Source organism: Herpailurus yagouaroundi, unplaced genomic scaffold, assembly GCF_014898765.1.
Source record: "Herpailurus yagouaroundi ecotype Mexico unplaced genomic scaffold, PumYag 186, whole genome shotgun sequence".
Lineage (NCBI taxonomy): Eukaryota > Metazoa > Chordata > Mammalia > Carnivora > Felidae > Herpailurus > Herpailurus yagouaroundi.
In genome coordinates, this window is record NW_024412417.1 from 48,335,620 (window position 1) to 48,348,648 (window position 13,029).

The window sequence follows — 13,029 nt, forward strand, 5'->3', positions numbered from 1 at the left end:
ACTGCCCCGCCGACAACCGCCGGCCGCCGCGCAGCCCGCCGGGAAGCCGAGGCCCGCCCTCGCCGCCCATCGCCGCCGGGAACTGCAACCCCCACAAGGCCCCGCGGTGTCGGCGCCTCCGAGAACCCGTAGCGGTCCCGCGCACTGCCTGTCGGGAAGCTCAGCTCCGGTGCCCCGGCGCGAAGCACGATGGGACTTGAAGTCCGCACAAGGACCGAGCTCCGCGACGCTGGCCGAAGGCTTCCGGAGGTTCCGCCCGGACCCGCCCGGACCCTTCCCTAGGATGGGTCCCGCGACCACTTGCTCAGCCAGCCGCCCCTCCCACCGGGACCTGGGCTCCCTCGGGGCAAGGCGACCAGCGGAGCCGGTGCTCCACTTCCGGGCCGACTTCGTCCCGGGGCGTGAGGTGCTCCGTGCCAGTCTTCCGGCACTAGACCTGCACAGGCGATGCCAGGACCGCGGAGCAGGAGAGCCCCACTCTGTACCGGGGCTGCTCAGGGCAGGATGTAACCAAGCAGGCCTTGATGAGCACTGCAAATGCCTTCCTCCCGTTTTCCAGCAGGCCTGAATTCAAGGCCCCCTCTGCCCATCCCTTCCCCCAAGCTGACTTCCGGGAGACAATAAGCACAGGACCACTGTTACACAGGGACTTTCGGGGCCAACAGCATCTGCACCTTTATCCCCACGCTGGGTGGCTAGGCCTGAGACACCAACAAATCACTCTATAAAACCCAGAGGAAACAAGGAGCAAGTGCAAGTCCACGGAATAGGGCCAAGGTCACGCAGAAAGGTCACTGTTATCAAAACGCTCCTGGTCATACACTTCAGCCACCACCTTGCGGCCAGCAAACCAGCGCCCATTGAGGGCCTGGATGGCCTTGTGAGTCTCGGAGGCTATGGAAAACTCCACAAAAATCTTGACGATGATCTCTGCGTCCTCCTCCTCGCCCTGCTTCTCCTGGTATATGATGACACGGTTCACAGCACCAAACTTGCCACACTCCTCGGTCACCTCCCCCTCCAGGTCATCGTCGATGTCCTTGGGGTCCACCATGTTACGCAGAACCATCACCGTGGACTGTGCAGGGGAGGGGACAGCTGAGAGCTATGGCTGGCTGGGTCACCCTGCCCCACCCACCCCAGTGGCCCCAGATGCCCACCTCCTGCTTTCGGAGCAGCTTCTGCATCACCATGTGGCGGGCGCTACTACCGGAGATGCTCATGTGCTCCTGCTCGCTGAGCATCTCTGGCCGCTCCGACTCAGGAAAGAGCTCCTCCTCCTCCTTCTCCTTCTTGGGCTCCAGGAGACCCAGCGTTGGGGGGCTGGCCAGGATGGGGTTCACCACTCCCACAGAGGGGATGGTGACCGGAATGGGAGGCCGGGCTGGGGTCACACCTGCAGCAAATCCACCAGGTCCACTGGTCACTCCCCCGTCTCTGCCCTTCCCAGGAAGGAGTGAAGCACCACCTACCCAGGCCTGAACCATGGCCTGTCCTGGCCACAGAGGGCTACGTGCAGAGGGGCAGGAGAAGAAGGGAGGCCCTGACCCACCCAGGCTCACCTGTGATGACTCCTGGCGCCTGGGCAGCCATGACGGCCTGGGGCAAAGCCCCCAGAGGTTGGGCCAGAGTCAGTGCAGGGGACACCAGTCCAGGAGTGGCCAGGGTACCCAGCACCGCTGCTCCAGCCACTGCTTCCTGCAACTCAGAAAGCCACCACACTCAGTCCCCGATTTGGCTGCCTCCACTCAAGACCACCCAAAGAGCCAATCCCCAAAGGATGAGGGAGAGAGGAGCTGTCACCCACAAATGAACCACACAACTGCACCAGCCCTCACCTGAGCTGTGATCTTGGCTGTGGCTGCAGCTGCGGCCACGGCAGCAGCAGGTGGGAGGCCTCCGGGTGTGGCAGGTGTAAGCAGGGGCATGGGGGGTGTGACAGCCTTGCCCACCCGCAAGTACTGGCCACCCAGATCAAACAGGTTCATGGAAGACACGGCATCCTGGGATGACTGGGCCTTCTCATACTCTGCAGGGCAGAGGCAGCAGTGAGGGTTAGCCCCAGTGCCAGGTGGGCCCCACCCTCACCTCAGTCTCCCCAAACTCACCAATGAACCCATAACCCTTGTGCTTGCCAGTTGTGGGGTCCCGGGCCAGTGTGCAAGATTTGATCTTGCCAAAGGCCTCAAATACGCTCTTGATGTCATCATCGGAAAGATCCTGGTGCACAGAAGCCACGTAGATGCGATTGAAAGCTCGCGCCTCCTCAGCCAGCTGGTCTATGATAGGCTGGGCCTGCCCTATATTGCTGGGTCTGCCCACCTGGGAGAGAGGGAAGGGACAGAGTCCCCAGTCAGCCCAGGCCTGGCCACTTCGGGCTGCTCTGCGTCTCCCAGGGGACTGAAACTAGAGCACACCCGATGTCCCGGCCCCGAGGCCCACCTCCTTGGCCCCTACCTTGATGTTCCTGCCTCCTAGCATCACTGAGTTCATCTGCTCCAAGGCGAGCTGCGCAGCTTCTGGGACCTCGTACTCCACAAAGGCAAAGCCCTGGACACGTGAATGTGTCTGTCGTTAGGCGAACAGGGCCCAGGGTGGGGGGTGGGGCGGGGTGGGGAGGGGCAGACTAAATCTCACCTTGTGCTTCATGGTGACGGAGTCCCAGGACATGTCAATGCTCTTGATGGGTCCGAAGGGAGCAAAAGCCTGGCGAATGGTGTCCTCCCCAAGCTCATAGTAGATGGAACCCACGTAGACCCGACACATGATGGCCAGCGCCCGCTGCCGCTGAGCTGCCATCTGGAGCAGGACACAAGGGGAGAGAGAGCCCCTGGCTTGTGAGGGGGTTGCAAGAGGCTGGACAGCCCACTCCCCTCCTGGCCCACCTACCCAGCTCCGCTGTGGGGAGAGCTCCCCACACGGCAACAAGGTGCAGGCTCAGCTCCTGCAGTCAGGGGAGCAGGGGTCAACAGGACCCTACCCCCCAGGAAGGAAGGCCAGGCCCAAAGGCAGGACACGGACGCACCCCGGCCCATCCAGGTCCTGGGCAGACTGGCAGCAAAGCTGACAAGCGGCTGGGAGGCAGGGCTGCACGCCCTCCCACCCTGCCCACCTTCCAGTCTGGGGGCCAGGTACCCCAAGCTGGGCTAGAAGATCCTCCCAGGGTCCTGGTCAAGTGCTCTAGCAGAAGAGGGAAGGGGAAGCCATCCAAGCTTCAGGGACCCACTGGTGTGGAGGCAAGAGAGGGGGCAGAAGACAGGGCAGCTACTGCCCAGAAGAGAGCCCAGGGGAGGAGGTCAGGAGCCCAGATGGGGGCTCCCTGCAGAGACAAAGGGCAGCTGCTCATGCAGGGCCAACTCAGGTGGGGGCTTAGCATTTGGCAAGCCCCCCAGTGTGTTGAACACCTGACAAAAAAGGGCTGGCTGGAGCTCACCCCTGCAGCCCCAAGGCCCCGCCCCCAGGAATGTCAGAAGGTGGCAGAGCTGCCAAAAAGAGAAGCCCCAGGGCTCCTTGGAGCAGGGAGGGAACAGGCCCAGCGGGCCCAGGACTCTGCTTGGGCAGACGCTGCCTCTGCGCCGGGGCAAGCTTGGGCCCAGGGACCTCCCCATGCCCCTCAGGGACAGGGTTCCCACCCCCGCCACCTCACACGTGACGTGCCAGGCAGGGGGGTTCCCAGAGCCATATGCAGTGGGCGGCCAGGAGGAGCTGGGCCCCGGGGAAGACATCAGAGGCCCAGGGCAGGCAAAGAAGATGGGATCCTGGCTCTAGTCCCTCCATAAACACGGGCTCCCCTCACCCTCAAAAGGCTCCCATAACCAGAGGCTAGTTTAGTTTCCCTCTTTAGGCACCAACCGGCCTCTTATGTAGACCAGACCTCCCCCTCCCTCAAAGAGGAGCCTAAAAATCAGATCCATGTGTTCCCCCAACTAGGAATTTCCCCCCAAATGGGACTGCCCTCCTCAAACTGGGCTCCTGACAAGTCGGCCTCAGGCCCCTGCAGAGACCAAGGACCAGCAAAGGTGGAACTACGTCCCCTCTCGCACCAGACACCCCACACATACACCATCTACCCCTCAGGTCAAAACCCCCCAAGATAACAGCACGTCTCCTCTCCAGGGTGGGCTTCCCAACAGCAGGTGGGCCAAGAGCCCTCCTCCCTGACGTCTCCCCATAGACAGACACTCCTCAGTGAGGACGTCGGGTCTGTCTGGCCCTCAGACAGGGCCACATCTCCCCTGTGAGAGCAGCACACCCAGGGATGACCCCCAGGGGATGGAGCAGTGTCTCTTTCCCAGACTCCTCCGCCCACGGCAGCCAAGGCCACAGCCACCGCCTCTGCCTCCTCCCTGGCCCACTCTGGGCTCAGCCCCTGCCTGCTCCCTGGCTGCATGGCCTCTACCCCTTGCTGACAGCCAGGCCCAGAGGACCAAATTCTTGCCCTTCCCTCTCCTGCTTGCTTGGGACCCCCCAGCCCCCCGCCCCATCCATCCATCCTCCCTCCAGGGTCTGATGGGGCCGGGAGTTAGGACTCGTCTCTCCTCGGGGGCCTGACCCCAACCCAGGAGCCCGGGCAGCCTGGAGACCGGCAGAGCTGAAGGCCCAGGTGCTGCGCCTCGTGCGTGCAGGCGACATGGGTGAAGGTGGGCCTGGCGTGGGCAGCTGCCCTCCTGGCCTGCTGCCCTCCGCAGTTACCTGGCCGGTTAGTTTTAAGGCGGGACCTCAGAGCAGATGGAGGCCTCCCCAGGGGCGGTCCCGGGTGGGTGCCCGCCCACACCACTGGCCCCGCCACGCCTGGCGCTCTGCTGCGCTCGTCCCGAGCTGGCGGGCAGGGCCGGCTAGGGGAGCAAGGTCCCCAGCACGCGGGCTGCACTGCCCCCCTCTAGCCCTGACTAAGGACATGAGCCCCGGAAGAAGTGAGCATTTCTATTGACCGATTGCAAAGGTGAGAGAGGATCTCCAAAGCCCATTGTCACTGCTGCCATCTGAAAGACAGTAAAGACAGAGTTCAGTCTGTTGGAGCCGAGCAGTCTCCCGCTCTTGTCACACCTCACGCAGACAGCGGCAAGGCCCGGAGTCCCCGCCCTGCCAGGGAGGCCCGCCTGCCTTCCCAAACTGCCGGCCAACTGGCCAGCCGCCGGCACCTGCCCAGGGGGGGCCTCAGAGCCCCAGGTGCCCCGCCCCGCAGCCTGGCCGGCGGGGCAGAAGGAAGGGAGGGGGAGGAGGGGGGGAGGGGGAGGAGGAGAAGGAGGAGAAGGAAGAGGAGGAGGGTGCGGACGGAACACGGTGAAGAGCCAGGGCATCTCCTGGCAGTGTGGATATCTGAGGGCCGGGCAGGGGGGCAAGGGGCTCGAGGCCCAGGCACCAACCAGTCAGCCTCTCCCTGGCCTCTTCCCCACAGCCACTGCGGCTTCCGGTCACAGGGCCAGAACAGGGCCCTGTTGGAAGTGCTCCCAGCCTGTCCTGTCCGTCCCAGACCCCAGCCCGGGTGGTCTGGGCTCACTGCAGGGGTCGGGGCCTGACACCTCTGATCCGAGGCCATGGGGGGTGGGGAGGAACGCCCCTACATGCTGCACCCTCAACTGGGCGCAGAGGCGACCTGAGGCAACGCTTTCAAGTCCAAGAGGAGGAGCCAACTCAGGGTGCGGGGCAGGGCTACAGACAAGGGCGGGAAGGGGCCGCGGGCACTCAGCAGATGGGTAAGGCTGGGCCACTCGTGCCTCACGGAGAAGCCTGGGCGTCCCAAGAACGAGTCCTTGAGAAAAAGAACCGCGACACCTCGCGGGGACGGCCACAGGCACAGGAGGAGGAAGAGAAGGAAGAGGAGGCGGGTGGCGGGGAGGGGCGGGCGGAGGCTCCCGGCCCGGGCGGGCGGGGCCGGCCTCAGGCGGAGCCGGCACCGAGGCCGGAGGGCGGGGCCCGGGCGGCTCACCTGCAGGTTGGTGAGCTGCTGTTGCTGGTGCGCGATGGTCTGCTTCACCAGCACGCTCTTGATGCTCTGCTCCATGGCGTACTTCTTGGCCTGCGGGAGAAGGCGGTGAGGAGCACTGGGGGGCCCGGCCTGCGGGAGATGCGCTTTCCTCCGCCACCTGCTCCCCGCCCCCGCTGTGCCCTGGTTCCCCAGCAGGTACACTCTCACCTTCTGGAGGGCCTCTTGCTGCTCGGGCGTCAGAGGAGGCAGTCCCAGCTTCGCGGTTGTGTTCTGCCCGTTCTCCATCTTGATGGAGTCCGTCCCCTGGTAGTGGGGAGCGGGAAATCATTAAGAATAAGCTCAAGGCCACCCCACGTGGCCCCAGGAACCCCACCTCACCTGCCTCCCCCTACAGCTGCACGTGCCCTCGGGCCCAGTCCGTTCCCAGGGACAGACAGCTCCTAGTCACAGGCTGTCCCTGGCCTGGCCTAGATATGCGTCTGCCCCTCCGCCATCCCTGTGCCTGTCCCTAGTCAGACCTCTCCCAAGACTCCTGAGCAGGACACACGCTGAGGAAGGCAGGTACGTCGGGGCCCGTGGACAACCCTGAACAGTTCTGGGGCCCAGGCCACAATGGCCTCCTCACGAGATACCGAGACAGGCAGCGAGTAGTAAGAGGGGCCCATCCCTTGGAGCAAGCCTGACCCCAGAACCTCAGGCCCACACGGTGCAAGAAAGCTGGCCTTAGCCATCCCTTATAAGGAAGAGGGGCCATGGTTCTCTGGATGTGCTGGGACTCCTCATTCCCAGACTGCCTGTCACCCACCTCTGCCCTCCACACCGCCCCACAGATTCAGCCATGGTCACAGACTCAGCTTTCCTGATTGGGTGGAGTACCATGGACTACTCAAGGAGCAAGTGTGGGAAAGGGCCTCCCTCCCAGCATACCTTCAGGCAGCGCCCCATCCCCTATCCCTGCACACTTGAAAACCTGGACTTGTTCTCCCAGGCCACCACAGCCCCAAGGAGGACTCCAGTCCCCTGGGAAGAGAAGCCAGGAGCAGACCAGCCACAGAAGAAAAGTGGACCTGCCAGCACCCTAGCCAGGTGAGCATGGGGACCAGGAGACATTTTGGGGAGGTGTGGGGCGGGGGGAGCAGGCACAGTCTGCTGCAGACCAGAGCGAATGCAGCTAGGATTAAGGTTACATTCTTTCTGCCAAAATACATTTCTAAGCTGTGTGCAGGCGAAAGAATACAGTTCTGTGAGCAAGAAGAAAACCACAGCCATCAGACCAAAGAGTATGTGTCTCAGGAGTCAGACCACACCTGCCTGCCCAGGAGCTCAGAGGGCCTGGGGCTACCCCAGCCACCGCAAGGATGGACCACCACCAGCCCCCTCCAGAGGGGATGCTCTGCAGCTCCCAGCACAGCCTTGGGAGGGACAGGAGAGGAGACAGACAGACCCCCCTCCCCCCCCCAGCATAGGCATGATGAGCAAGGACATCAGAGGAGGCAGGAAGGGGCCAGCTGACCCAAACCCCAGGAATCCCCATCCTGACCAGCCCAAGAATTAGGTTTCCAGCACAGGATCAAAGGGCAGAAGGGGCCTACTCTGGCGACCCAGTCTGGCCCAGAGGCTTGTCCTCTCCACCCTCCCGGCTGGCCCCAAGCCAGGTTCTCCTTAGTGAGACAAAGGCAAGAGTGCCAGGGGCTGTGACTCTAGAGCAGGCTGTCACCATGGTAACCAATGCCAACCCCCTTTCAGCCCCTTAGAAACTTTTCAATCTCCTCTTTGTCTTGGTAAACAAAAGGCCCTTCTCTCATCAATCAGGGCAGGGGAGGGCTGGCTAGATGGACACCCTGGCCCCTCTGCCCATCTGCTTCAGCCCCCATAACTTCCCAGGATCCAAGCTGCATATCGCGGCCAAACGTCCCCTGAGTGTGTGGGGGCCCGCAGGAGGGTCCCACTCCAGCAGGCCCCCAGGCCACCTTGTTGAGCCCCCACTGGAACCCGCTGGGGGCAGGCGCTGCCATGGAGAAGCACAAAGAACCCTACTGCCCAGGGACAAGGACTGGCTCCACCTCCTATAGGACAAGCTCCCAAGGACAAAGAAACCGGAGCAGGACGAGATCTGCCCAGACCCACTCTGCAGTCTGGCCCGAGTCCCATGCAGACCCCGTGCTCTGACTTACACATGTTCTGCTTCGCTGTTTTATCTAAATTCGAGGTCTGAAGTGAAAATCTCTGTTTCTGGCTCTTAACACCCATCACACTCTGAAACGGCACATCTGCCCTCTTCTAGGACACCCGTGGTGAAGGGCTTGCAGTTGCTCTGGGTCAGCCCCCAGCTAACCATCATCACTATCTGCCCGACGTCTGAAGACACGAGGCTGTGACCCACCACAAAAGCAGGGCAGATGCTAAGGGGAGAGCCAGGCCTGAGGCCGGGTGGTGAGGGGACAAGACAGGCGCCTGCACCCAGAAGGTAGAGAAGAGTCCCTAGAGCTCCTCCCACCCCACCCCCACCTCTCTAGGCCCAGGGACACGCAGGCAGGCGGGCGGGCGGGCGGGCGGGCGGGCGGGCAGGCAGGCGGGCAGGCGGGCAGGCCTGAGGGCAAGGACGGTTAAGGTCAGTACCTGTGGAGGTTTCCATTTGTCTCCCGCTGCCACCACTGCCGCCGCCGCCGCTGCCGCCGCCGCCGCCGGCTCGGACCCCCCTCCTTGCTGGCCATTGACCTGCTGCAGGCAGGAAAGAGATGTTGTAACGGACAGTTATAAGACCCACCCACCCCGGCCCTCTCTCCCCTTCCCTAGCTAAAGGCCAAGTGTCCATGGATGAGAAAGAGAGGCAGCAGAGGCACAGGACAAGACCGGCTCTGGCTTGGCCCCTGAGCATCCGACAGTGTCCCACTCCACCCCACACTGCCCATTCCTCCAGGACACCTGCAGCTGATCAGGGTCCTGGCAAAAGGGGCTGGCCTGTCAGAGTCTAGGGCAGCCCGGAGTTGGCAATGAGTCACCAGGAAAGGACAGGACAGAGGATAAGAGCTCCTGCCCCATGTCGAGGAAAGGCATCCTTCCCTAGGTCTAAAACTTCCCTTTGGCCACACAGCTGAGGTCTTAAAGATCAGTTCCTTTCCTGCCGGCAGGCTGGGCCAGGCCACAAGGGATGACAGGGGGCACAGCTGGCCATCCCCCACATCCCCCCCTGAGGCAGACAGCGGAACCTCTCTAGCTGCCTGCACACACGTCTGGGCCGGCCCCATGGCTCAGCATCAGTCCCAGTGCCTTCCACAGGCTCTGGCCAAGCCCACACCCCAAACCCTTCCTGAAGACACCTCTGAGGAGGGCTGTTCTCCGAATAACAGGCTCTGGCACGTGGTCTGCACACACAAGCCTCCCTCCCCCAGCAGTCAAACTGTCCGGGGCTGTCTAACTGCAGGGAGGGCAGCTGAGAGCTAGGCCATACTCCACACCCAGAGGGGCATGGAGCCACTGCCATGCAGAGACAGCCCAAAGGAGAGAACAGCTCTCAACTCAGCTCAGCCGGAGCAAAGACAGGCCACGGGCAGGAGGCAGCAACGATGGGGGCTGGGGGACTTGGTGGAAGGGCCCGGAGACCTACTCCACCTTCTCAGGCCGCACAGCGGGAACTGAGAGCAGAATACACTTTCCCCACTCCCAGCTCACAAGACCCACAGACATCTAGGAACACAGGGGACAACCACGCCTACCCTGGGAGCCCTGTGCACAAAGCCAGAGACTGGGCTGACTTGGTCAGAGCTCGTCTCAGGCCCTCTATCTAGCCCCAAAGAAGACGGCAACACAAGCCTGTCTGTGCTGGATACACAGCCAGTGGGCACAGGAGCTGTGGCTAACCCAGCCCTGCGCCTTGCCCAGAGCTGCACCACTCAGTCGCTGAGCTCAGCACCACTGCTACTTAGAAACGATGCCCCACAGTGAGCCAAAGGATGGGGGACCCTTGTGGCATGGCCCCACCGACTGGGCGTATGGCAGCTGGGGTCAGGGTCCATGTCTGGCTTGCCTCAAGCACCCTGGCACCCCCAGGAGCACATCTGGAGCCGAGGCTGCCCTCTCGAGGCTCACAGCAAGAGTTGACTTCAGGTCTGCGAAAGCAATCCAGCACCTAGGCCTGTGAACAGAGCCAACCCAAGGGCACATTTATCAACGACTTCTTGCTGTCCCGAACTAATATAACAGCCAACATAGGAAACAGGCCATTGCTGAAGGTAGTACACGACTCAGAAGAGACTTCTCAGGAACAGTCAGGCCGACAGGGGAGACCACAAGGAACATGCCACCACCTCCTCGGACACCAAGGCGCTAGTCCCACAGAGCCCACGGTTCTGCTAAGAAAGTTTGGAGAAAACTGCTGTTTATGATCACAGATGGCCACGTGCTGTCACCCTCTGGCAATGAAAACAGGAGGCTTTGCAGTCACAAAGCTCCCTGTCATCAGGCAGCAGTGCCTCAAAGGGTGAGAAGTCCCCTCTGAGAGGCAGTGCAGCCCTGTGATTCTGGGCCCCAAACTCCAGCACTGCCACTGCTCACCGGCCTAGGCTCAAGACGAGTACTTCCATCAGAAATGCCAGAGAAGTTAAAGTAATTACTTAATGTGTCCAAGACTTGGCCTCTTCAGGCCTGCGTCCCGGGGCTGGCGAGCAGGTTCAGTGAGTCACCCCGTGTCAAGTACTCAAGGCTCTCCCGGCACAGAGCAAGCAGCTCTAGGTCTCAGCCATTATCAGCACTGGTACAACACCCAGCGTCAAATCCCCAGAGCAGAGCCACTGCAGGACGCCCTCCGTCTGTTCAGTCCTCTTTACATGGTGCCACGTGGCCTACCAGACGGCTGGGTTCTGTGCTGGGCACTTTGCAGCAAAAACAAGGCAAGTGGCACATACATAAGAAGACTGCTGTGGTTCATGAGCACAAGAAAAAACCACCAAGCGAGCGCAGGATGCGAAGAAAGTCACCGAGGGTGCTCCGCTGCGGCAGCCAGGGAAGGCCGACGAGGTAGGCGTGGACCATCTTCAGAAGGAGAAGCAAGCACCGGTGCCCACAGGGAAGGGAGAGGGTCTGGCGCCCCTGCCACATAGATGGAAACCAAGAGGAATGGCTCCAAGTAGGAGTGAGCCCAGTGGTCACAGGTAGGGAAGAATGGAGCGCTAAGTCACAGACACACGATGCCACCAGAAGACCACGCCCCTAACGAGAAGGGGCTGTGGCCTGTTTCTGCAGCCAACAGGTGGAAGGCACAGAAGGGACAAGCGGCACTTCCGCATCTTCCTGCGTCCTTCCCTAGTGATCGCTGTCAGCCCAATTCGGTGCCACTCTATCCTCACGTCCCACAAGAGCTGAAGCCACATCTCAGGACAGCACCTGTGCTGCTCAGCATGCACGGACCACGGGACAGAACAGGCTCTCACTATGCCCGACCAAGACAGTCAGAACACAGGCTGTCTAGAGAGCCATCCACTGGAAAGGTTAGAAGAGGAACATGTCAGACCACAGCCTGGACCTCACTCCCGGAATCTGATGTAAGCCTGAGACTGTACGGTTTTCGGACACCCACCAACCTATGTACGTGTCAACCTCTTGAGAGAATTCGAATGAGCAACAAACACCCCTACGGAAAACCTCGGTTGCGGGACTCAGACTCACTGCCCGTGGCCACCTCTACTGTGAGGCCACCTCTGTCTGGCACCACGCCACAGCACAACTGAGCCCAACTCATCCCTCAGTGTCCGGGAGTGCAGGGCGCTGCCAGCTCCAGCCTCCGGCACCCACCGAGGCCAGCGCTCGGTGTCCATGCTGCCGCTGCAGGAGGCTTGAGGGAAACCAGGCACCCACTCTTCACTGGCTTCTCCTCCTCCACATTCCACACTTTCCCAGGAGTCTGGGTCCTCGTCTCCAAGCCTCCCTCTCCTTTGCTGTCCAATTCTAACCACTGTCCGGGACAGTCGCCAAGTCCTCTATCTCCGTCTCTTTTCTAACTTCCTCTCAGGCAGGTCGTTTGCTCCTGTGGTTTCAACAGGGAGCGGGACACGGTAGAAAGAGGACAGTCAAGTTAGCAAGGTCGGAGGATCACACGCTGGGCTCCCCTCACGAGCTGGGGCCTCCCCCCACCCCCCTGTCCCAGTGACTCCCGGTGACATAGGTCCAGCCTCCCTCATGGGTGTCGGCCCCCAGCAGAGGGCCTGGCCAAGATCTAGTTCTAACCTAAGTACACTCCCTGACCTCAGGTGTCATCCCCATCAGTCCAGCCTCCAGCCACCTGCAACAGGTGCCTTCTCTGACCCTATGGATTAGGGACAGGGTGTAAGGTAAATAAAGCAACGGAATGATGTTGTGCAAGGCCCAGGAGAACAGTCATTTAAACCGAATAGGAAGAAAAAAGGGTCAAGGGAGACTTCACCATTTAGTGTGGTGTATATAAGCGTTCTCCATCAATGCTAATCGCTCCAGGTGACTGAAAGGTAGGTGAGCACTGAGCAGGGGAGGGAGAGGCTCCTTCCGCTGGATGTCTACACCACCCTGAGCACAGGTCCCTCGAGCTGACAGTATACATGGGCCCCGTGGGTGGCAACTGGTCCTCAGGGTCCACCAGACCCCAGAACGGGGCCGGGACTACGTCTAGTTGCCCACTGTGCCCCCAAGTGCTCGGACAGAGCCTGAGGCAAAGAAACTGCTCAAGAAACGTGATGCGAGAGCACATTCTCTCCTTCCTGGATAAGGAAGCCGGGATGGAATCCCTGTTAGCTGGTAACCACTCCCCGCGGAGCATCAGCGGAGAGCAGCAGAGTCGCAGCTGTGGATGCAAGGAGCCAAGGCCACCACCCTTCCCACCGGGCCAAGATGCCTTCCTACAGGCCCTGCACTCCTGGCGGCCCGTTCCCACGGACAGGAGAAGACGCCATCACGGCCAGGAGCCCCGCAGTCAAGCCCCGGCCACAGGCGCACCCGCCGGCAGAAGGGTACGACGGCCGCCCGGCTCCGCCCTGAGGCTGCGACTCGGCGGCGCGACCCGAGGCCGCTCGCGCAGGCCCGGCCGGCCGCCCCCCGACCGGGCCGCGCTGGGCGCGCCTCACGGCCCCCAG

At 61.8% G+C, this 13,029-nt stretch overlaps 1 protein-coding gene and 1 long non-coding RNA gene across 8 annotated transcripts in view; one reads left to right on the top strand and one right to left on the bottom strand.

The window, feature by feature from the left end:
• Positions 1-8,045, top strand: part of LOC121043119 (uncharacterized) — a 9,157-nt gene extending 1,112 nt beyond the window's left edge. Inside the window, exons 2-3 of the long non-coding RNA XR_005796689.1 lie at positions 6,918-7,015; positions 7,814-8,045. This is a non-coding gene — a long non-coding RNA (uncharacterized LOC121043119). The remainder of the gene's footprint in view (positions 1-6,917; positions 7,016-7,813) is intronic.
• The window catches only part of PUF60 (poly(U) binding splicing factor 60), a 12,934-nt gene continuing 546 nt past the window's right edge, over positions 642-13,029 (bottom strand). Inside the window, exons 1-12 of one of the 7 annotated variants that reach the window (XM_040494671.1) lie at positions 12,348-12,693; positions 8,549-8,650; positions 6,137-6,232; positions 5,930-6,019; positions 4,932-4,982; positions 2,638-2,799; positions 2,458-2,550; positions 2,109-2,322; positions 1,839-2,029; positions 1,563-1,698; positions 1,161-1,396; positions 642-1,078 (exon numbers count right to left, since the gene is read on the bottom strand). In XM_040494671.1, coding sequence (XP_040350605.1) covers positions 779-1,078; positions 1,161-1,396; positions 1,563-1,698; positions 1,839-2,029; positions 2,109-2,322; positions 2,458-2,550; positions 2,638-2,799; positions 4,932-4,982; positions 5,930-6,019; positions 6,137-6,232; positions 8,549-8,650; positions 12,348-12,350 — 1,674 coding nt within the window. In that variant the 5' untranslated portion in view covers positions 12,351-12,693 and the 3' untranslated portion in view covers positions 642-778. Of the gene's footprint in view, positions 1,079-1,160; positions 1,397-1,562; positions 1,699-1,838; positions 2,030-2,108; positions 2,323-2,457; positions 2,551-2,637; positions 2,800-4,931; positions 4,983-5,929; positions 6,020-6,136; positions 6,233-8,548; positions 8,651-12,347; positions 12,694-13,029 lie in introns of those variants that run through there. The other 6 variants (XM_040494672.1, XM_040494665.1, XM_040494669.1 and 3 more) reach the window with 6 other exon arrangements.